General features: G+C 37.5%; 1 protein-coding gene across 5 annotated transcripts in view; it reads right to left on the reverse strand.

The window, feature by feature from the left end:
* Positions 1-25,650, reverse strand: part of Pcdh9 (protocadherin 9) — an 830,869-nt gene extending 805,219 nt beyond the window's left edge. For 2 of the 5 annotated variants that reach the window (XM_026788356.1, XM_005365348.3), the window contains exons 1-2: positions 25,057-25,650; positions 20,651-23,821 (exon numbers count right to left, since the gene is read on the reverse strand). In XM_026788356.1, coding sequence (XP_026644157.1) covers positions 20,651-23,686 — 3,036 coding nt within the window. In that variant the 5' untranslated portion in view covers positions 23,687-23,821; positions 25,057-25,650. The remainder of the gene's footprint in view (positions 1-20,650; positions 23,822-25,056) is intronic. The other 3 variants (XM_013353113.2, XM_026788355.1, XM_013353112.2) reach the window with 3 other exon arrangements.
* Positions 25,651-25,904: the final 254 nt, after the last annotated feature.

Genomic DNA, 25,904 nt, shown 5'->3' on the forward strand with positions numbered 1-25,904 from the left:
ACTAATTATGACCAATGTTCAGGATGCCAATGTAAAAATAATTTTGTTTCATTCAAAACTACTCACGAGTTTAGTTTCTAGATGTAGGAAAAATGTAGCTATATAGTAAGCTCTTGAGTGCTCTATATCAATGCACTATTTTAGGTTGCTCTGTTTACATTAACACAAAACTACTGCTTTTCACACAGCACCTAGGAATTTTATCAGAACAGTTTAACTTACAGTGGAATGAAAACTATAGAGCCCGGGTATTGTTATAGCCGGCTTACCTAAAATGCTGACTTTCCCCCATCTAATTAAAACTGAGCTCCATCCAAAGAATTGTTTTAAAGAAATACTTCTCTAATCATGATTCCTGAAGCAAAGAAATATTCTCAAATTCTTCCTCATACCTCCAAAACAGATTGCCTTTTACTACTGTGGGGCCACTGAGCATAAAAGTACACATTTCTGAATGTATTGGAGCTCCTATCTTATAAAAATGAATTTCCAAAGAAAAACCATGAACTTCACTTTCCTGGCAATGACAATAACATGTTCTTACCAAATCTAATGTCTAATTAACAACATTAAAATTTATCATCATACAAAACAAAAAAAAATGTACTTTTATCAACAGGCTCAATGTTGTTTCCAAGTAAGAGTGATTGAAATTTTATGGTTATTGATATCAATAAAACATTTCTACCTCATGTTACCGTGAAACTCAAGTTTTAGAACCTAAAAACACAAAATGATGCAGTACTGACAACTATCATGTAAGCAACTTAATGTTTAAAACGACAGAGGTTTTGAATGACAAACTGGTCTTTTTGAGATGTGTTGTGTCATGTATTTTTGAATAGTTAGTTATTTTTCTTGTAAGCTATGACAAACTTAGGACAATAATAGGTATGGTGTTGATCAAGTGATCATCTGATTAATATTTACAACACATGATAGACTGAAGGTAAGGATGCTATCAAAGGTTTAACTTCCTCTACCAAATGGATTCAAAGAACTTGCTTAAGTGTTTCCTGGGATGCCATTTGGACCTTCGATTTATCATCAATTAAACGTGCAGCATTCTCACTTACATGTATTATCAGAATGTGTCTCTCACAAGACAGAACGGCAAACAAATCTACTTTTAGTGGATATTTAAATATCATTTTCTAGATCTCACTGGTATCTTGCAAATTCAATATGTGACTGAGAAGTTTTAACACAATTATTAAAAATTTAGCAAGGAAAGAATTAAGCAGCCAGAAACTACATGCAGAGGGATGTATAAAGGAGTCAGTTTTATGGTATTGAGTGATAAAACTGGAAAACCTGCTCTATGGAAAGACTAAAAATATCATAAAAAGTAGTAAAATAACTTATAATGTGTTGTGTCTAAATGAACATGAAGTTGATTTTTCTCAGTGTAAGACAAACTGGATGAGGGGAAACCCAGGGTGTTCTGGACTGGAAAATTTGTGTTGAAGTGAGTGGTGGTTGGTATTTCTTAATTACTTAGGAATGAGGCAAAAATAAAAACTCAAGGACAAAAAATAACAAAATCAGGAAAAGCAAAAGAAGAAAGAAAAAAGAAAGAAAGAAAGAAAGAAAGAAAGAAAGAAAGAAAAAGAAAGAAAGAAAGAAAACAATAATTGTGGTCTAGCAGTGAGGAGACCCATTTTTTTATCATTAAAATTTCTTCTCCCATCTCTGTTAGAACGCTTCCCCGATATGAAGAGTTGTTTAAAATAAGAACAATTATAAATGCTGTTCTATATTGAGGTGGGCAGATTGCTTTAAATTCACTGCTAAAATCCTCTGCTTGAACAAGAGGGGGGAGAGATGAAGCACACTAGAATCCTACTGCTTGAAAGATATACGTGCTAATTACTTCTTTTACTGTACACTGCCTGTGAATTTTCAATGTAAACTGAGAGTCTCCCGTGCCTAAGGTAGAGTTACATCACTATGTCATTTGTACCAAGTAAGGGTGGAAATGGGTAACTCAGACTTCAGCTATCTTTTGATTTTTTTTTAAAGTCTTCTCCAAGAAATTATTATGGGTGGAAGGACTTCTATGAGTATTTCAATTTATCACAATTTTTAAATGAAAATCCTGTTACAAATTGTTGCTTACAAGGTAAAAACAAATCTCTGGTTTTGGGCACCTTAGGTTCGCTTCACTTACAACCCATGTGTCCTGCACAGTATCATTTGTTACACAGGTAGAGATTAAAGTTCAGTGGTATCTGTACGGAAGTATTTGGCTCTAGCTTACAATTTAATACATGTAAAATGCTAAGGATAAGGGAACAGACAGCCAATAAGTATTCACCGTTCCCATGTTCTGGTGCTGGAAAAGCAGAAAATCATTGTGTAATGACTTTCTCAAAACCCAGAGATAATGCTGCCAAAGGAAAAGTTGTCATGTTTCTGAGAGAGCCCCAAACACCGTCTACTTCTCTGTGAAATCAGATCCTCCTTAGCTGAAATTATGGTGCATTATTGCAGCAAATTAGTTTTACAGGTTTAAAAGAACATCCCAGTTTTAACAATGACTAACCATGTCAAAATAGTCAATAATCAGTATTAGGAGCATAATATTGGTAGCATTCTAGTTATTGTTTCAAGACTAGCCTTTCCCATTTAAAAGCTTCTCTAACTCTATTATGGCTATACAACATTGCTTTTGTTACCATTCCTAATGAATTTATTTCTTTTCTAGCCAAAATATTGGAAGGCATAGTCCACACAAGTCCATTCGTCTATAAGCATCCAATTCCAAATGAGATCATATGGTTTCCTCTCTTTGTACTTCTACAATGGAGAATTGATTTGATTAATCACAGAGCTGTGATTTGTTCTATTGTTCCCAGAATGGCTCACTCTGACAAAGGCTCCATGAACTAACAGGATTTTATAACTTGACCCGTCTAGCTTCTTATCTTGTCAGAGTCTATTTAAATTTCATTCAGTCAATTATGGTCCCCAAAAAGCTAAGGTATATTTACCCCCCTAACTGAGCTTTTCTCTTAATCTAATTTTGTCTTACTCTTGTATTTCTTATAATTTTCATCATATCCATTAGTATCTTTATGTAACTGGGGTTTTATTATTTGTACCACCCAGGTAGTCAGATACTTGTGGGATGAATATTTTAGAAAGCATAATATGTCCATTCAGGTTGGTGTTATTTTTCTGCCATTGCCTAACGAAACACAGGTGTTTGCTGTTTAGTATTAATTTGGTATTAGTAACTGTAAGACCATGTTTTCTTGTTGGTATAAAATATACACAATAAATCAGTAACTTAGCCTTAACAACTTAGATTTGATCAACTGTTTGATAAGGAAACAGTTGAGATGACAGAGGTGCTGATTAAATCACTCAAGACTATGATGAAGTTTCTCCTATTGTGTTTGATAAGAAGAAATTTACAAGCAAATAAAACCTGGAAAAGGTAAATACTAGGTAGGCTAAATGTACTAGGTAGGCTAAATGTATGACATCCCCAAAGGAGCAACTTCAAACAAGAGATTTCTGTAGTGACAGAGGGCTTTCTCACAAGAATGATCTGGAGTCCCAGTGGCATGAAGAATTTCACACAGAGAGGCAAAGGCACAAAGATGCAAAACCAATGAATTGTCACACCCACGTGTTGCCACTGGGTGAGTATAATCAGAATAAATCCACTCACATGTCGCATTTCCTGTTGAGATTAGTCATTGGAGACAGGAGAGTACTCATGGGATTTTTCAGGCCATGTTTATTTAAATAACACGTTAAATGAATGCTTAGGTTATATCGGTTTCCTAAGAAACACTGGCATCCACTGTTTTATCCTGAAATCTAATACAAATGCAGTGTATTAAAAGAACTAATTGATTCCCATGTGCTGAAGCTTGCGGCAAAGCTTTATTTAAAGTGCTGTGTTGTAACATCATGTTTCCTCAACATTCCAGGAGAACTACAGCATTAGAAGCTACAACGAGTCCACTGAAAAGTCCCTGAATTCATGTTTTCTGTATGAGTTGCTTGCCACATTTGTGCGGCATTCCTGGTTCAAAATGGAAATTTAAGGAAGTCTTTTCCAGTGCCTGTCTTAAAACGCAAAAGGGAGACTTTCTAATAAAACATTTTTGTTTAAATTTTCTTTAGTCAACATGTGGCATTTCTGAAACTATAATCCTTTCATCTTAATCAACATCTCACAAAGTAACTACTTTTTTGTTTTTTCTTACTTTATAAATAATACCAATCAAAATTTCTACTTCCTCCCCTCCTCCTACTTCCTTCCTGATCCCCCACAAACACACCCGCCCTCTAACCTCCCTCCAGTTCTAAGAGAGGGCAAGACACCCTGCCCTGTGGAAAGTCCAAGACCTCCTAAAGCACCTAACCACCAGAGAACAATCCCTTTACATGATTTCGATGAGTAGTACCTCAACAACCTAAAGGGCGTATCTTCCCTAAAGTTTTCATATGACACAGCACACAATACTGAAGTAGGAAATGCAATCACGTAAAGATTCCCAAATCATTGTGGTAAAAGAATAATAAAGGATTCCTGGGATGATATTTAGACTTCAGCATCAACCCATGAATCCTTTTGGCTGCTACATTCATAGTAGAATGTGCTGGGCTTTCTTATGCAAAACACAAATGCAATTCATGTTCCTGTGACCAGCTTTCATGTTTGGCTTGATGTGGTGTACCATGGAAGCCATTCCAGCTAATTCTTTTTTCTGTTTCTTTTTCTTTTTTTCTTTCTTTCTTTCTTCCTTCCTTCATTCCTTTCTTTCTTTCTTTCTTTCTTTCTTTCTTTCTTTCTTTCTAATTTTAAACATGATTTTCCATCTGGAATCAATTGATAATTCTAAATATCCTGAATATATTGCAATTTCATTCTTTATGTTTTGCACGAATATTCTCTCTAAAGTGAAAAAAATAATTGAGTTCTCTTGAGATCTGTACTAGTAGTTAATTAGTCAAAAATAGCAGCATTTTATATATTTTATACTAATACATTATAACAAAGCTATTTGTTAAAATAGTAAGTTCTTATTAATGCTTTACTGCAAAAAGTGCATCACAATCACAGTAATATTCTAAGAAAAACTATTACAGCATCCTTTCTATTTAAAGTTGGTATTATTTTAGTTATTACTGTATGCACCAATTGTCTGCTTAAGACTTTACAGAGTTTTTTTTTTTTAATTGTATTTGGCACCATTGGGACACAACACAAGGTCTTATACATGCTAAATAAGTTCCTTACCACTAAACTGTACTTGTACTTCTACCCCTGAATTTTGATTTTGTGATTCATGATTTGTGTGGAATAATAATTTTCTCGCATAGAAGGAAAAAGTTTTAGATAAGAACTCCAGGAAGATAAAGCTAATAGTATGTTCCACTGTTGTAGAATATTAGTTGAAAATACATTTGTTTATGCCGTGGAACATTTGTTTGATGAGGCAAAGACATGTTGCATTCTTGTCTGTTGCATTTGTTTAACTCTGGGCAGCTGTCTTACTTTACCAGGCTAAAACACTCGATTGGTCTAATAAAGAGCTGACTGGCCAATAGCAAGGCAGGAGAATGGATAGATGGGGCTGACAGGCAGAGAGAATAAAGAAAAGGAGAGAGAGAGAGATCAAGGACCAAGAACAAGGAGAGGAGGATGCAAGAGGCCAGTCACCCAGCCCCACAATCAGACATGGAATACGAAGGAAAGAAAAATAAAAGATATACATAAATAGAGAAAGGTAAAAGGCCAGATGCAAAAGTCAGATGGGATAATTTAAGAAAAGCTGGCAAGAAATAAGTTAAGCTAAAGCCGGGCATTCATGGGCAAGAATAAGTCTCTGTGTGATTTATTTGGGAGCTTGTTGGCAGACCCCCAAAGAACAAAAGAGGAAAGTGTTAAAAAAAAAAAACAAAAAACAGAACTACACTCTACATAATGAGCGTGGGGTAAATGATCCTAACAAGTGTCAATACCACATCTCCTTCGTTTTGTATAGAGATAGAGCCCTGGGATTCATTTGGGATTGAGCTTTTGAGTCTTGATTAACAAGGATTTGAATAATTTGAACATCTATCAGCTGACAATAGGAAAAAGTATGCCAGTTGGATGTTGAGTGTCTTGAGGATGTCAAGAAGAGATGTCCCCTTAACTAATTCATAAAAACTATAGATTAATATTCAATGACAAGAAACGTATTTGTCTAAATATCTAATTTTCAGAAAAGAAATCAAATCCACATAATGCTCACGGAATTTTAGTGAGCATAGTATTCAGTACATACTATTGCAACCCAGATGAGAAAATAACGTATAATAAAAATTTAAAGACATACAAATATAAATATGAATTCAATAACCATTATTGGCTCAGTTTATTTAGCAGTGTGATATAGTCACTGAGAAGAAGCATAATAAAGAATTGAAAACATACAAAAACACAAAATTGGTGGGCAATGTATTCAGTTGTGCAATTGGCATATGCCTAGTTATTTCTAGAAATAAGTTATGATAGGAGGGCCACACATGTGGTTTGCATGCCAACCTCTGTTTAGATGTACCCTCATATTAAGCTTATACCACCCTGTTTCTTGGTTCTAAATTAGCTTACTAAACTGTCAATATTTTCATATTAATAAAAAGTGAAGTACATGTTTTCATATGACTGCTCATACTAACTCATTTATGATATCCAAAAACTTATTTATATTTCAATTAATGTATTTAATTAACAAGTGTGTTTTACATTTTATTCCTGAGCTCTGCATATTTTAACAGGTTTCAATTTTGTAGTTCATTTAATTATAGTAATTACTTGGTGATAGTTGCTTAAGCAGCCACAGAACAGTTGGAAAGATCCTTTTAGAGTTAGGCACCAGCTTGGTGGTTATCAGAGAAGTCTAATTGCAATTAAAAAGGAACATTTGCTGGCAGTCAAGGTTTGTTTTTTCAAACACATTTGTACAAGAATGCGCAGGTGGGGACCTGTATGCGTTACTTTTCAGAAACCAAAGATTTTCACTGAAATGATAACTATAATTTTGGAAAGTCTTCCTTACATAAGGACATGTATCCTTATGTAAGCTGGTGTCTTAGAAATGAATGAGTTAAAAATAACAGCCAGCCTTGCCCAAATGTGAAACCCAGCTGTGACATTTCCTTCTGTGATGGCACAGAAACAAATTTTAAGGGTATGAATGTTTTCAACTTTAGAAGAAAACATATATAACGAAGGCCCCCTTCGTTTTAACATTTATGGTATGGAATTGATTCCCTGAAATATTGCAATAAATATTCATCAGAAAATGGATTTGCCCAGATGACAACTATCTGGAAGAAAAAGCCAATCAGACCAAACATATATACCATCCAGAGTTTGACGTCTGTATTCAATGTCTATGTTGAATGTATGTTCTTCCAAAGGTGAAGGCTGTAATATTCTTCTGTGTGATGTAAAACAGGCTTTTCAAAGACACTGCTACAATGTGAATTGGGTCACTGCTTGAAATCTCCAACACATACCATAGATTTTATGTAACTTTTAGTCCATTGACTAGTCTTAGACAATTGAAAAGCTGCGATCTTACTTTCAATGATATTGAATGAACACCCTGGCCCATAGAAGAATGTGGGCTTTAGGGATAAAGGAGCATATGTCTTTGCAAATTAACTAAACAATAAATTTAAACCTAACATTCCTATAATTTGAGCAATACATCTTAAAATTGTATTGTCTCCTTCAAAGATCAGATTGCCTAGAGCATTTTTTAGTGACAATTCAAAAATATATTTTAGAAAAATGACATCGTTTTAAAACTGATTTAGTACTCATTTTATGTAAGGAAGTTTTGTGATTAAAATCCACTGAGCACTGAGATACTTTAAGACAATGACATGAATTAAAAAAAAATATTGTCTAACACCACTTCTGAAACTCAGTTGAGACTTACAAAATGTCTGTATATTTACAGAATGAATAAGAACTAAAAAGGATGTGTGTGTGTTTGAGCATGTGTGTGCATCATTGGATCAGTCGATCAGTGTATCACACAGCAAGTGTTTGGAAGCAGAAAGCTTCTTATTCCTATATTAAACATCATCACACTACATGACTAGGAGACATAAATCTGAAATGTGTGTGTGTGTGTGTGTGTGTGTGTGTGTGTGTGTGTAAAATTGTAAAATAAAATACAGTTGACTAACCTGTTGAAAAAGGTAAATATTGCTTACAGTTAGATTACCCAGTAAGTATTTAGGAGACAAAAATAAAAGGTATTCCCATTGGTTGTTGGGAAAATCCACTGAGTCTCTTCGTAGACCAAATTTGTGATCATTATGTAGCAGAGAACTCAAGTAAGATTTCTGGAATCCTCTATCAGTAGTGGAGAAATGACATCATTAAGGTGGACGACATGAATCTGACCGACCTATTTGCGATTTAGCTATGTTTGGCAAGCACAGGCTTATATATGGTGCTATATGTAGCACCATATATAGTGCACAATCGCTATTTACTGAATGACGACATGCTTTTAATTTCAAATAAAAGAATTGATCAAATGCTTTGAATCCCATTTTACCATTTACAGTGTATCTGATATTATCCTTTGACTAAGTCTTCTGTGCTTTTCTATGTGGCAGGACTGAGTAGAACTTTTTAGACAACTATTATATGACATAGTTAGACTTGAAACAACTCTGTCGCGTGTGGGATCTGAAACAATGACCATAGAACCTGGAACACATGAGTTAGTATGAAACTCCAAGTCCAAATGAAGTGATGCTATTTGTCCATGATTTATGTGTTCTGTTGAACTGGTACAAAAATGGTTAACAATTACTCTTATTGTTTGTCTTGCTTTGAAGTCCTTATGTGGCACTGACTTATAGGAAATTGCAAATAAACTGAAGTCAAATCACAAGCTGTGTGAATTTTTCCTTAAGGTCCTGAAAGACATTATGATGTTAAAACAATCGTTTTAACAAATAAAGTCACAGAGAAATCAGTTGAAATTTGGCTATATTAACTTCTTATTTGGTTGGTAGAGCTAATTAGTTACAAATCTCCACTGTACTGTGCTTCAAGTTCAAATCAGCAGTTTCATTATGATGCTTTTAGCTACTCTAGAAAAAGGAAATTACTTTAGCCCAGTAAAATTAAGAAATGGTATCTTTGGGTAAAATCCTATTGTGTTATATCTTTGCATATTGTCTTTATTAATATTTATGTCATCCACACACAAACAGAGTGCAAAATTTTATCTACTCGGATGTCAGTAACTTCCTCTTAAGTATACATTATCTCAAAATAAGAAACAAAAGTAAAAATCTGTTCGATATAATACTCCTATCCTCATTTTGGCAAATTCTGGAAATATGATCCATATATTCTCAGTCATTTGAACTAGTTTGATTACACAGTGGATGCTGATGCTTCAACAGTGATGCTTTCTAGTCTGTGGAATAATTGGAAGCATGAACCAGCAGGTTTCAAATGATTCCAGCTGTGTTAAGTACTGACTGTGCAACAGATTTGCTTTTATATGTTGTTTTGTAATAGGAGTGATGTGTAAGGTGAAAATCCCCAGATGGGTGCTGCTCCTATGGGCAACAGACAAAGAATTACATTAATAGCAAATACTAAGAGGAACAGAATCATTTTAAATGTGACAGACAGTTGAAAGAAGTAAAGTAATATAAAATGAAAGGTGAAGTAATTTCACAGACAAAATAATGAGGACTAAGATCAAAGCAAAGCATTTTATGTATTGTATTCTGATAAAGTTATAGGCCAACTTCTTCGAACTTCTAATAATAAAAATGATCGCAAGTTAAAAGTAGATTAATTCAAAGTCTTCCCTACCGAAAATTTTTAAAAAATAGATTAAAACAAAAAATTATAAGCAAAATTAAAAAGAGCAACCATCTATTAAAAGAATTGAGTACTTCTATCAGAACAGGGCTGATATTCTTAGACAGAAGAGGTGGAAGAAAGATTTGGCATGTCTGAAGAATGTACTCCAGACCTGGTTGAGATCTGCATACTTAACTTCAGAACCATTTCTATATTAAATGTGGGTTCGTACACGGCACAGACAAGGAAATCAAAGGCCTATCTCTATTGTCTTCTAGGTGATGCAATGTGTTATTAATTATCACAATGTTTTCATGTAGTAGTTAACCCAGTCATTTCTGCTGCTTCAAATATCAAATTATTTCTATGGTTTGTAATTTCTTAGCCGGGAAATGAATTAAATAGGTCAAATCATCTCAAAGGCACGTTTGAAGCTTGAGCATGTGAGAATCCTCTGAGTTCTAATAGACACTAAATTTATCTTTCTGAAGTTAATATAGTAACCAGACACTGCATTAATCACTATTCAATTATTATTTTGCTTCTTTTTGCATAACATATCCTAGATTCTAAATTACTTTCTACTTTATTAAAGAGTGCATTAAGAATCTTGCATGATACCTTTGTCTCTTTGCTTTCAAAGTATGTCTCTCAAACATATAACAAAAAATGAATTGATCATGATATTTTTAAGAAAGCTCTCACAAACTATTCAATTTAAATATTGTTATGGTTAACACCGATTGCCAATCTTTTAGAATCTAGACATGCCAAGGAGAAATGCTTTGAGTGTGTTTCTAAATTAGGGAAAGTGACTTATTCTAAATTTGGATGAAGCCATCATATAGACTGGAATCCCAGGTTGAATAAAGAGGAGGAAGCATGCTGAACACGAGCATCCATTTCTCTTTACACCCTGACTGAAGATGTAATTTGACCAGCATTGTTTCATGCTCCTGCAGTCAGTCATGCCTCCCCTATTATGACAGACAGTGCCCTCAACCTCTGAACCCACACAACCTTTTGCTTTCTGCTTTAATTTGATTTTGTTCATGTTTTGTTACATCAGTGAGAAGAGAAAACTACCTACTACAGATGCCAAGACTTGAAGAGAGGAATAGTGATCCTAATTAACATTTTTCACCCTTTCCATCCTGTATTAGATCCATGACTGAATGGACAGACCAGGTGACAAATAAATAGGAAATCAAAATGGGAAACAAATGCGTATAAATAGCAGGAAATATAACTTAATAAGAAGTCTTTAAATGATCTCTATAGACAAAAAATAAACAGAAAGAATGGGAGGCGGGGAAGAGGCAGCATTTTTTAATAAAAAAATAAAAAAAGAATGACACCAACATAAAGCTTAATTACAAGATTAGAGAGCTCTAGATCATCATTTACTGAATGGCTACTCAGTTAATCTTCTCACCACTACTCAAAGTTCATGTGGAGGAATGGAAATACAAATAAGATGACTTCTCACTTTGAGGAAATCACCATAACTATTATACTGTAAACACTAATGCCCCAGTAGGCAAACTCTCTGCATTGACATTTGAGACTGAAAGCAGGTCTATGTTTTGGACCATACTAACTATTCACCTGGGTTGGCCCTCTGTCAGCTGGAGAGGATGCACAGCCCCGCCAGTAACAGATGGTCTTGAGGATCACTGCTCCTAGTCCTACGCAAATGTCAATAACCCTTACCTAAAGCAGAATTTAATTGTCTAAAATAGAGACTTTAGGTGTCAGAACTAATATATTTTGCTGTCACTGCTTTCACAGAAAAAGATTTTACTGTGAAGACGCAGAGTGAAATGACTGAGTTCATATCATTCCAAAATAACCTGAAGATTGTCATTAATTTTATTGGATTGCAAAGTAATTTTCATACTTATTTTTTATTTTGGAGCAAAAATATGGGCAATTTTCATATAAATTCTATGATCTTTCATTCAAGAAATTTGAATATGTTGGGACCAAACATTTTTAACCTCGGTATCATAAACAAAATAGTATTTCTTATCATTGGCAAAGGCGAGAATGAGAAAAGGTGAATTTTAACAGTGGGGAATGAAAAGTAAACTCAGAATAGAGGGTGTGTCTGGTGTTTCTAAGAAAAAAAAGGCAAAATTATGTTTATTTCATACTTCCAAGATATCATCAAGATACTAACCCCGTGTGTGTGCACGCCTCTGTGTGTGTGTGTGTGTGTGTGTGTGTGTGTGTGTGTACTCATACTAACCTGTTTATAGTAAAGAGAGCTATGGAAACAATATGCACCATCTAAAATCGACTAAGAAACTAAAAGGCTGGATGTACACTAAGTGACGCACTTGAATATCTCCCAGCTAGTGAATAACGAGACACAGAGCAAGGAAGAGTTGCTGGCACAGGTGCGTTCACAGCTGATGTGGAGGAAAGGCTATTGTGACTCAGGGCTTGCAATGTGAAAATTGGTTCAATGACATGAATATATGACCCAAGAGGGCATCAACTCACATCTCAGAGCTCACTCCATTTTGTCTCCATTTGTCACTTGCACCATCTACAAAGTTTCCTGCAGAATCCTGTGTAGCTGAGTGTTTGAAAGTTCTCAGCATGCAGCTGTTATCACACAGAGGCACAGATTGGCCATATCCTCGGAATCCAAAAAAGCACCAGTTTCTCTTTTTCTCAGAAAAGATCTACTACAGAACTACTGTCAGCAGAAGACATTTTCTTCCTTTGAAAGCTACAGCTTCATTGCATAATGCCTTCTGTTTCCATTTCCTCCTTATTGATGTTTGTTTAATGAGGAAATGGGGGGAAAAAAAACTAAAAATCTCATTCTCTGAATTGTGATTGCCAGTCTTTTGTTTTCCAAACCAATTGTCTATGATGAACAGAAACAGCACTTTGCCCTGTTCCTATTGTGGGTTATACAATTATGGAGGCAAAAAGTTAAAGTAGAAGCATATTTGTAATTATTTTTTAAATATGCAAGACTATTTCCACCAATTTACATGTAAGCAAGCTAGTTTGCAACATCAAGCATTAAATAACTTCTCGACACTTGCTCAACACTATCATGAAGGTAAGTATAATGAAACCCATATATGTCTGGACTATAAAAACATGCTAAAAATATACACTATTTACAAATGAGCCAGAAAAATCCTACACAGAGTTTGAGAAATAATTCAAGATACCTAGGGCTTTCATTTGCTTTTACATTAAAAGGAGAATCTGTTAAAAAACTGAAGGTGCTTTCTCGGGAGAGGTGAAGCCCCAAGTCATAGACAGCAGAGATACCTCTGAGAAAACATCAGCACCCCAGCATCATCTGTTCTTCAGGATCAGAACCATCAAATTGCAAAAAAAAAAAAAAAAAAGTCCATTCTAAGGCATCTTGCTGATATTTTCATTCTTTTGAATATATCCAATGTGTCTGCATTTGGAAAAAATGAGGCAAATCTAATTCCCTAGGCTGTAAATCACTCCAATGTGGAGGGAAGCGTGTTAGCTGGTTGTATTACAAAGCCTTTACTTCATATTTAATAGGCACCTGCAATTCCAGCATTATACAAAGCTCTCTACTTTGCAAATCTTTAAAACCCCACTTAATTTCCAGCACCGATTTCCTGCAATCTAAGAGCTTATGAAGGGTTCACTGTGTTCATACAGATCTATGCAAAATGTGCCGGAGCTTCCTTGTCTGTGATGGCATTCATCTGGAGGTGAATCCCAAACTTCTATCACTGGCAAGCTTATTTCCGACTAAAATAAATACTCTCAGGATGGAAACTAGAGATGAGGAATTGAAGAAAATGAGGCAAAGTAACTAGCAGGGGGAAAGATGCGTGCAAACAACAACTCAGTAACAATTCTTCATACCGTGCAGTAAAGCTTAAAGATTCCTGCCACCCATCACATCCTCAATATTACACAAGGGATTAGAGAGTTTCTTAAGCAACTGCTGAGAGATTGAAAAAGGCTTGGAACTGGATATTAGCAAGGCTTCGCATAACGCAAATGTAAAGATGGTTCGATAGCCAAAACTGTGAAAGTATGTTAAATGGAAGATATTGTGCAAGCAAGAAAAAAACTGACAAAATTACCAGTCTTGTCTCTAGTCTAGCTCATATAATTAAAAGCCTACACATGTCATGTAGCATGCAACGATGTCCAATTAAGAACAGGTATGTTTCTTTCATCCCATATGCTGGAATAATCTGTATAAAATGAATAAGAAACACTCAGATGTGCTTTCTGATCCTGCCTAAATTTACATCTTCACTGCTCTTATATGTTGCTTCACATACATCATTCTCAATGCAATACATGCTTGTGTACTGGTAAAGATGATCAGAAAATGTTTTCACAGGTCTTACTGTATATACATGTAAAAATGGGTAGCTAATGAGTGCTTAGGGGTTCTGACTTTTTGAGAATTCTATACTATAGCTGAGAAAGCTTCACTAATTCTGCCACCATTCTTATCTATAGAGGAAACACTGATTATAAGATAAAATATGTGTGAAAAATTAAAAATTAGATTTTTTTCATCCACTTTATTTCAGTCATAACACTTTACTATTGAAAGAAAGACAGTTGTTTAACTCGTATAGGGATTTCAAATTTTAATGAATCTTGGCTTACGGAAAAAGGGAATATAAGTCTAAAGCGAAATGTCAATCATGGTAATGTATCTTTCAAGTTCTATGTTTCTGATGACTGACAGACCGATAGGTTTGTATAAACAAAGGCAAAAAGGCAAGTGTTCCTTTCCAAATGAAATGTTTGACAGATTGAGCAGTTATCGGAACTAACTGATGGAATCTTAAACACTGGAGAGTGTGTAGTACCTCCTTATATACATGCGAGATCATACTTCTACACTTTACCTACATTGACTGCAACAGTGGTATTTGTTTTTCAGGGATGATCTCACTTAAAAGCTCTCAGTTTTGTAGCATTACTACTTAGAACCTCAGACTTCAGTACCTGCGCGAACCTGATCGTCCTTTCTTGGTTTGCAGTCCCAAATCCTCACTGTCAAACTTAAGGGCTATGGTATGCACAAACTGAGAAAATGAGTGTTAAGAAATAAAATTCCCACAATTTACAATTATTTTTCCCAAAGAAGCTAATGTGTGAGACACTATCTGAATGACTAATATTATTAAGAAGGCAATTTATGATTATATCACACTACGTGCAAATACCTGATTCCATGCATACAGGCTTACGCTTCGAGGATTTTAAGTGGCAGCAGTAAACAGCTCACTAGATTTGGCCTTGTTTTATTCTGTTTTGTTCACAAATACACAAACTCTAAGCCTTTATCTTTAGCTAAGCCGAACCAGAAACATCAAATCGGGAAATGGAGCCCAATGCTGCACAAACACGTACCCTTAGACAGATGGAAAAATACAAGATTAAGCTTTGGGCGCCTGATAAAAAACGATCAGTGTCCTCTAACCAAAGAACTTAGAAAATGAAGACTGTGGAGAGTAAAAGTAATTGCAGAAATTGCACTTATACAGAAATATGATCTAAACACATGGCTCTCATACCTTCATCTACAAAACAGTGTATCCGAGCAATAATGCATTAAAATGTCATTTGTACTAGTTAGGGTGTAATTACAGATTTGATATAAGTCACAATGAATGGTGAAGAAATCTCATTCTAAATTTGAGTTCTTTCACTCCATCTTATTTTTCTATTTTATGACTTTTAATTTATGCTATGCTAACAAGTAAATTATAGTTTGCAATTAAACAGAAAGGGTATTCACATTTCAAAATAAAATGGAATATTGTCACCATTGAAAAATGCAAGATTATTCCCTTTTTCTTTTTGCAGTGGTATAATATGAGCATTGCACACTTCAGGCCAGTGATCTCTCACTGAACTCTATCCACAGGCAGGCAAGTAATTTTAATCAGCCAATACCTGTTCTGTCATAATATAGGCATGACTAGTCAGACCATGAGAAAAAGGAAAGCACAGTTCTGGTGTTATAATTGTATTAAATTTAGAAAATGGGGAAAAAATTAGAAAATGGGACAGTAGATTATTTTATCGAGATAAATTTCCTGCCTTCTCATAAACATTCTGTAGGTAGTCACACCCTAATAAAGCATGTTTAATACAATGACATTTGTTTTTTTTTTCCTTAAGCTTATTAGAGATGAATGAAACAATATATTCTGACCTTCATAGGAATATCAAGTGGATAAAAAAAAACCAAACCACAAACAAAACATCAAACGTCCCTGTTAAAAATCCAAGAGCAAATGTAGCCACCGTGAATAACTCATCTTTCTCTTAGAAGTCTGAGTCAGTCTCCAAGGGGGTTTTCTTTTGCTTCCTAAATATGAAAACTGACATCACAACCAAAGGAAGTAATAAAGGGAGAAGCTACAGCATTAAAAGTCACAATTTTCAAAATCATTTGATATGGAGGTAGAGACAATGTTTCATGATGCACCTCCTCTCCAGTCACGACTGCTTCTGTGTTCTAATATACAGTAGCTGGAAACATGCTGAAGTTTAGGCAGGCCTCACACCAGACTCTCAATTGCATTTGTGTCTTTCTGAATATTCTAAACATCAGCACTGTCACCATCTTCTGTGTTCCACATGTCATAATAACGTTGCAGCGCTGATTGTGGTGGATTACTCAAAAATGAAAAGTAATCACAAAAGTAATATGCTATCTCTAAATGATTGGGAATTGAAGCAATTCCCTTTGCAACTGTAAAAGCACACACACCCACTTGAGTACAGCGTGTCTACACATTCTCGATGTATAAATTCTTCATTCTATACATAAATGTGCATCTGAGCAAATACTTTAAAGCATAACAGTTAAAGTGAGGATGTTTAAGCTGGAAAATGAACATCTCACTTAGGAAATTAAACATGCCTGTTTATCCAGAACCAAACTCTGGTGGAGCTCTTACAGGCTGTTTGATGAATTGAAGAACTTGTCAAATGTAAATAGAGCACTGTTCTTTATGTTTACATTTTCCTTTATTCCCACACTCCTGCTGGAGAAAACAAAGCACATGGGACCAAGAAAATTAATTCCCCAAATGCTGTCAACCAAGTTAGGAAGCAGCAATAAACAGCTTACTATAAAGCCTCCAGCTACAATAAAACAGCTGTCAATAAATGGGCACAGTTGACATGTTCTGAAACAGGACTGTTGGATACGATGGTATGAGAGGAAAGGGAGGGCATTTCTTGTTCTAATATGTTAAGGCTGAATGGAACTTAGAAGCAGAAGAACGCACTGTCACATAGGAAACTGTTAGCTGGTTCCCTTTCCAGGTCTGACCCAGTAGCAATGCATCAGAATTGGTCTAGAAGAATCGCAAACCCTGTTTCAAGAGAGAATGCACTATTTCTGAGACATATGTCAATCTGAAAATCTATATTTTAAACTCTTCTATGTCAATGGAAGCTCTCCTTCTGCTCCCCTTCTGCTTTTAGACAAAACCAAGAGGAACTTTATTGTGAAGTGACCAGGTGAAATTTGCTGTGTTGACACTGCAGCAGGGAATTGTATTTTGATCCTTAACTGAGAAGTGATGAAGACACAATCCTGTGCCTAAAACTGCACATTCTTAGTTGGGAAACACAGAGGATACTTTTAAAATTATCAAGTGATAGAGTTGCTATTCTGATATTGAAATGATAGGGTTGTTACCCTGAAATTTAAAAAAGGCTTAGTAAGATAGAGTCAATAGAGGGATGGAAATTGCGATGACCTCATGCATCACTTGGAAACACCGAGAGAAATAGCAAGGAAGAATGTGTCAGACAAACTGGGGTCTCTGCACCACAGACCAGATCAGGATACAGAAACCAGAATGCATGTTCATATAGACAATACAAAGTAGAGGGACTTAAATTTGTTAACCTTTTATTTAAGATTCTTGCATGTTCCACACTTCAGTTAGCACCATAAAGTAAAAAGGAGTTCTGTTAAAGGCAATCGTGCCTACTTTACTAAAAAAAATCTTCACATACTATGTATTAGTCTAAAAATTCACTTGATAGAATTTGTAGTAATAAAATTTATATTTTCAAAGTCATAAACTGTGGAACTCCAGTTTGTATAAAGGTTTCTAGTTGAAACAGAGGAGTTAAAAAGAAACAAAAACACCTATTGGTTCTAGATTATCAAAACATCTTAGAGAGCTATTATAGAGTTCAGCGAACACAATTTTGAGAAGCTATTTATAATTTATGTCTTTCATCATAGGAAATAGCCCTTCCCCCTTAACATTGTATCCATGTCTTGGTATGCTGCCATTCCCTACCTTTTTACTTCCAAGAGTTAATTATCAAGTATGATTATTACGTTTTTATTTTTTATTTTGAAAGTAGCTAAAACATATCAGCATTATCACTTTAATTGCTCTTTATCGTGGGAGATTTCGCACTAGTTTTCAACATCAGAATGTGTACAAGAAAGCTGCAAAATACCTCATGGTTAAAAGGTATATACTGTCATTTCAGTTAGGGAGTTGCTCAGCATTCTGAGAGCAAGTTCATGGAAAGTAAAGAAATGTTTTCTCATGATAAATGAAGTTTCATCAGATATTTCCAAAGCTTTGTTGAAACACATCTGACTGGCATTTATGCCTTTGTATAATATTTAAGTTCACTAAGTTTTGGAAAATCAGAGGATGTCGGCCTATACCTAACTAGCAATGCCCATGGCACTGACACGAAAGAAATGATAATGCTAGGAAATAGATGGGTAATTCTCCATGGGAAACCAGTTTCTCATCTCATATGAAAAGTTTCAGGTCACACTAGTTTGTTTTTCTTTTTTCAGGTAATGATAAAAAAAATCCTATCAAAAGTACACAGTATAGATTTTAATAAAGTAAAAATCAAACTTTTGTTCTTTTCTTCATTGAAATAGCAACTTCTTAAGAGCAGTTAGTTTTATTATTTTTCTTACCATAAATAAACTATTTAACAATTTTTTAAAAACTTTGATATCTTTAGATGATTTCCAAATTTTAAAGCACCACTATTTTCTCAAATGCTAATAAGATTAGCACAAAACCAAGCTGTGCTTCTGACTTCCACGTATTTCTAATAATCTAATAGACTCCTCTGGTACTTCAAAACTGATTTTGTCATTTTAGGTTATTATATCCTGTGCATTTCAGCTTTAAGCATATGTGAGTCTACAATGCTTTATGTATTTAATATTTCAAATGAGGATTTTATTTTCATAATCATAGGCATTATACTTAATATTCATGGAGGAAGGACCTGTGTGATTCATTGACAAAATCACTTTCATGATACCTTATTGTCATGAAGTCTTAATGTCATTACAGAGCAGCTACTAAATCTAAAAGGGGAAACAGTTTCCATAAGATGCACTACTCTACCACAACTTCAGAAAAAAATAAACAAAACAACAACAACAACAACAATAACAAAACCCCTCTTGACTTTCCAAAGACTCACCAATAACTGCCAAGACAATTATACAAGTGAATTTTGTTTCACTTCATTTTCTGAGACCTATGTTCCTAAGAGTTAGCAGTGTGGTGGATGGGCCACCAGCAGAGGTGGACCCCTAACAACAGACAGAGCTTGACTTCCAAAATCCTAGAAAGCTGACATGCTCAGGGGAACTCACTAAAGAGCAAGCAAATGAACTTAAATGCTAGTTGCTACAGAGGAACTATCATTAAATAAAAGGTATCTTTGGCTGTACTACCAGCTTGATCCTTCCCTCCCCCCTTTCTCCTAGCTCCTGCAGGATTGGCACATGGCCAGCACAAGGGACATGATACCCTAGTGCCATCTACAGGCTATTATCGACATTCAAATTTAGTGGCAACAGACAAGCACCAAAGAAATAAATTAGACAGCACTGCATTTAAATCTTTATTAACAAGGAATTATTAGACCTAAGAAAAACTAATTCTGGATTTGGTTGAAATGTGAGTCTCTCAGCCTCTTAATCCCTCTTCATATGGCATATTTCACAGTTTAAAATGAGTTATGACAGATCACTTATGCATTACTAAGATGAAGAAGTATTTACAATGGATTCTTTCTTTTCTCTATAAATTAGTATTATTAGAGCATTCCTTTTTTCATCTTCATATTTGGCCATTATGAACACTGAAAATCTTTCTAAGAAAGACCCAATTTTCTATATTACAATAAAATAACTTTAAATCAAAGATTATACTTCCTATATGGCTTCGATGCAATCACTCGACAGTCATGTGCTTCACAGCTGATGTACATTTAATATCCTACTCTTTTTTTCAAGAGTCTAAAAAAAACATTAACCCCTTTAGCAACCACAGCTCCAGTGTAATTGGTGTCGGACCTTCAAACGTCACTTAAACTTGATATTTGAAGGTGACTTTTTAGATCAAAAGGTAATGTGAAAAATCTTGAAGCGGGCAATTTGGAAACCCCAGGAGCAGAATTGGGCAAATCAGGATGGGTTTTCTTCTTGAGCAAACATTATCTTGGGACACTTTGGAATAATTTTCTCTTTTCATCTTTTGCCATTTGAAGGAAACTGGGAGGTTAAATAATTCTCAGAACTCAGAAATTTCAAAGCTGTTCTAAAAATTCTTGACTGAGCCCCAGAGGAATAGAAAAGGGGTCAAGTTTTTTTTCCTCCTTATAACTTAGCTAAAGTTAGACCAAAACAAAAGAGACACTGGCACATTAATACTGGTTGACTGGGCACTTGTATGCAGTACTTATAGACCAGTAAAAGTGCTCGTTTACCTGTCTGGTGTGTAAGGGGCCCTTTGTCTTGAAGCCTCCTTGGGAGCTGCACTCTGAGGCACTGAAGTGATCTGAACTAGTGGAGGAGCGTTTGGAAAGGGTGTCACAGCCCCCAACAAAGGTGTTGTCCAAAGGGAGCTCCTGAATGACATGGTGCTTTTTCACGGATACTGGAGTGTCTGGTTTGAGATGAAAAGCAGGCTGTGGGGAGGCAGATTTGTAGTGCTTGGCCAGGTCAGGACTGTTAGGCTTGAAGGTGGTCGGAGGTGCGGGGCCCCAGTCAAATCGTCCTATACTTTGTTCTTCCAGCTCAGCAGGCAGGCTGATGGTCCCATTGATAGGTTCATGAACCGCATCATCAGGTTTGGACTCTTCGATAGTAACAAAGTTCAAGAGAGAACTCTTGGGGGACTTTCTTTTCTTCCGTTTCTTTTTCTTGTTTTGTTTATTCTCTTGGTTTGGGGACATCCACTCAGCACCTTGCTTGCTCCTCTGAGCTGCTTTGAACCTCGACGCATGGCGACAGCGCACCAGAACAGTGACAAAGATCACAACGATGACCACCATGGCCCCCGCGACGATGGCAATCATGATGGTGAGATAGTCCTCGTTTTGGTAGGGTTGGCTACTATCTCCAATGTTCCTGTCCAGTGGGGTCTCCATAGTCCTGCGGATCAAGTCATAGATATACGAGGCATTTCCAGCAGTATCATTTACATAAAGAAATACTAGCACGAGAGTGTGCAAAGCCTTAGGGTACCCCAGGTCACTTATGTTGACCACCAGGCGGTGCAGGCCCACATCAGTAGGTGCTGGCTTCTCTTCTAGAGTGATATTGCCCGTTACTGGATCAATCCGAAACAATCCTTTATTGTTCCCGCTCACTATGGTGTACTTAAGTTCTGCATTCATGCCAGTATCAATATCCACGGCAAAAACTTCTGCAACCACGGAACCAGGAATGGCTGAGAGGGGCACCAACTTAAATGAGGTGTTGGATGGTGGAGAAATGACAACTGGACTGTTGTCATTGACATCCATGACATTGATGGTTACTTTCGCTGTAGAGGACCGAGGTGGCTGTCCTCCATCAGTGGCTTTGACATCAAACGTGTAGGAACTCTGCTGCTCTCGGTCAAAGGAGACATTTGACTTTATGACTCCCGAATAGGGATCCAACACGAAATTTTCATTGTCATTTAGAATGGAAAGAGTCACGGCTTTATTCTCTCCGGCGTCTTCATCTGTCACTGTGATTACTCCCACAGTACTATACTTTGGCAGATTCTCCGACACAAAAAACTGAAAATGATTATGAGTAAACTTGGGGCTATTGTCATTCTCATCCAGAACAGTAACTATCACTGCTGCTTGGCTTTGGAGGGGAGGGGTCCCATTGTCCCTGGCAGTGACTGTAAAAATAAATCGCTCTTGTTCCTCCCTGTTAAATACTCTGGAGGCTGTCAAAACTCCTGTCTTTCTGTCCAGATCAAAGAAGGAGGCATTCGGTCCAAGCTGATAAACAATGTCTGCATTTTTCCCACTGTCTTCGTCTGTAGCACTAATAGTTGTTAAGTATAACCCACGTCGGTTGTTTTCAGAGACTGACAGCTCAATTACAGGCTGGTTGAAAATTGGTGGGTTGTCATTTTCATCCTCCAGCTTAACCCTTACCAGGGCAGTCTGATTCAAACTGGGCTTCCCAGAATCAGAGGCAACGATTTTAAAGCTGAATTCTTTGGTGCCCTCATAGTCCAGCAGAGAAGAAGTCTCTAGCAGATACTGGTTGTCATACACTGCCTTTAGATGAAACGGGACCTCTCTTTCAATGAAACAGATCACTTTGCCATTCACGTCTGTGTCCTTGTCTGAAACTGTAATCAGGGCAATCTTTGTATTGACTGGGTCTTTCTCAGACAGATACACCGTGCCATTGATGGGACTTATAATGTACCTGAGGTCTATGTTTGGAGGGTTATCATTTACATCGGTGACATTGATGGTCACTGTGGCTCTGGCAGGAGTGGAACTACCATCACTAGCCAACACTGTCACTTTGTGAATGGCTGTCTCTTCCCTATCTAAAGACCTCTGAACTGTAATCAGCCCAGTTGTGTTATTTAAAGCAAAGAGTCTTTTGGTTGCAGGGGCGACCTGGGCACCAAAAATGTACCGGATTTCAGCATTGCTGCCCACATCTGCATCAGTTGCATGGAGCTGAATCACAGAGGTCCCCACAGGAGCATTCTCGGGAATATGCACCTCTACTTGACCCTCTTTAAACACTGGCCTGTTGTCGTTCACATCACTTACAGTGACCTGCAGTATGGCTGTGCTGGATTTCTGTGGAGTACCACCATCCTCCACTTTGATTTTCATCACATAGGTATCTTTTTGTTCTCTGTCCAAGTTCTGCTGAACAATCAATTGCGGCCACTTCTCTCCCTCTGGAGTTTCCACGATATCCAGGCCAAAAACACTCTGCCCATTTAGCAATTCATAATGCTGCACCCCATTGAAGCCTGTGTCAGGGTCTGTGGCTGATGGGATTGGAAAGCGGCTGTTGATCAAAGTGTTTTCTGGAATGGAAATATTGATGACAGGAGACGGAAACATGGGGGCATTATCATTGGTATCCTTGACAATGATCTTGATTTTGATCAGCCTGAAAAAGTCATTGGGGAGGATCACCACCTCAAGTTCAAAGAAACACTCATTCTCCTCCGCATAAGAAGCTCCGGCGCAGAGTTTCTCTCTGTCTATTCTATTGGAGGTTGTGAAAATCTCCCCAGTGCTGCTGGATACTTTCACCAGAGGGGCATCCCCAGCTTTAGAAACCAGTCTGTAGACAAGGCTGGCACTGGTCCCTGTGGCAGCATTGATGTGAGAAATGTTCAAGTCCTTTGGTATATTTCCTATGGGCACATTTTCAGGCAATTCCTCTCTAATAGTGTAAATAAGTTCTTGAGCTATAGCCGAATCCAGCCTTAAACAGGCAATCAGAGCAGCCAACAGATAAAAATCCCTCAGGTCCATGATAATATATTTCTTTCCTTTCCTTGGATTTTAGAGTTTAAAGGTTTCCACTGAGGGATGATGCACGGGTAGCAAGAGGAAGCGTGCATGGACTGGAGGAGGCATTACATCTCATCTCTTATTTGGAGACAGTCACTGTCAACACAATTGTACAGACAATATTATTCTTCGGTAAATGAAAACACAGTCACAAAACACTGAAGCACATTCTCGCTGCATATTAGTAAACATGGCAGTTCGCTCTGCCACACTTTGCAACTTAACTCCGTGGCCAAAAGCACTGACAATCCCTTGCTTGTTGCATTTGCCCAGAGAAAATGAAATTCATCTACTTTTGAAATTAAGGACAGCACCTATTTTTACCTGGATTTCCCCCGCGCTGTTTTTTTTTTTTCTTTTTCTTTTTTCAGAACACTGTTTAATTCAAAGCATGAATTCTTGTTCTGCTCCTCCCCTCCCCCAGCTTTACCCATCTCCTGGTCTCTAGCCCACCTCCCCCAGCTGTCTGAGGTGGAAGTGAAAAACCCCAAGTATTTAGCTCTGATTGCTGCCAACTGCTTTGTCACATGTTAGAGATGATGTGTTTTCTTCTCTGTCACACTGAGTCATCTCTCCCTCTCAAAAGACTGCTTTTCCTTCCTCCCAGTTCTTCAACTGTCTTCTAATCCATCCTTCCTGGGAAATGAGCATCCGGACATGCTGCTGCAGCGGCAGAAGCAGGAGTCGCCGGCCACTACGTATTCTTATTGCCTCAAAGCACGAAACCAAGACTTCACATTTCTTACTCAGAGCCTGCCCTCCTTTCTCCATGAATCCACATTGCCCCCACCGAGAGAAATAAACACACTAAAACTTTTGAAAAAACGTATGATAATCGACAATTGCTTGCCATAGAGGTGAACCAGTGTGTCGGGATGGAAGTGAAACACAGCCAACATTCCTATGTAACAGCACAATATTTTTCTTCTGAGCATACGAGAGAAAAATAAAATGCAGTTTCTTAATCCCGATGCCTCATTATCCTATTAGTAACATTTGCTACACATAAATACCGCAACCCGGTAACACACGTAAAAGAACTTCCGCTCAGATGCCCCTCTAACTGCAGTTTAAATGGGTGCAAGGCTCTAGACAGCTACCCACTGGAGTAGGACTGGTCAGTTCCCAGGCTCTAATCTTATCTGCATTAGGCTCACAGTAGCTGATGCCCGCGATTAGTTCCAACAGAGTGGTGCAGGTGGGGTTGCAGATACAAGCCCGTAGGTGAGCTCTGCCCCAGCCGACTACCCAATTACAAACACCCCACGTCTACACCGAGGACATAACTAAACACGGCATTTCCAATTGTGCATGCGAAACTTTACACTTACGTTAGTTGTCTCAACCTTTTCCCTTTCCCGGTAGGCTGCAGTTAAGAAGGATTTGTTCCAACACATAGAAAGCCATGCATCTGGTAGCACCAGTTTGGGGAGAATTCAGAAGCAGCAAAACGTTTCCTCCTTGTAAAATGTGTGGCTGCGGGCTGGCAAATTAGCAACTCCCGAGAACAAATTCACAGATTTGTCGTTAGTCATTCTCTCCACATTTCCTCGCTACTGCTATTACCCACTGGGTCTGGGCTCTTCTGGTATTTAACACACACCACATCCACTTGCACTTCTTCAGCTCGGGAGTATATCCCACAACAACCAGCCTACCATTTGCATCCGATGGCAGTACTGCTCAAGTCTCTAACTTCTGGTAGGAAACGCCAGAGTTGGGTGATGGTGATTTTTCTGGCTCTTGTCCCGGGGTGCCAATTGCCCGACAAATTCTTAATCCGTGAGCTCTTTCGCGCTTCGGAGACTGAGGCTCTCCCTCCTACATCGCATACTCTTCTCGTTCCCTTCTCATCTGCCCCCCTCGCCTTCTCCCTCTCCTCTCTCTCCTCTCTCTGAACTGAATTTCTTGATATAACTCTCAATAAGCCCAGAGGGAGGGCGTGACGGCCGAAGCCCCGCCCCGGGGTTCTGATTGGCTAGCATCTTGCAGTGCGGGAGGCTGCAGAGTCTGCGGGAGGGGGTGCGAAACAAGGCGCTGACTGTCTCCAGCCTCCCCCTCCCAGCGTCCCTCGGCAGCCTCGAAAACCTGGAGAACTGATCCTGGCCCCGGGAGAGATGCCTTCCAGGACGCTCACTGAGCATGCCCGGCAGAGGCCAGCACGGGGTGGGCGGGGGGG

This window comes from Microtus ochrogaster, unplaced genomic scaffold (assembly GCF_000317375.1).
Source record: "Microtus ochrogaster isolate Prairie Vole_2 unplaced genomic scaffold, MicOch1.0 UNK2, whole genome shotgun sequence".
Lineage (NCBI taxonomy): Eukaryota > Metazoa > Chordata > Mammalia > Rodentia > Cricetidae > Microtus > Microtus ochrogaster.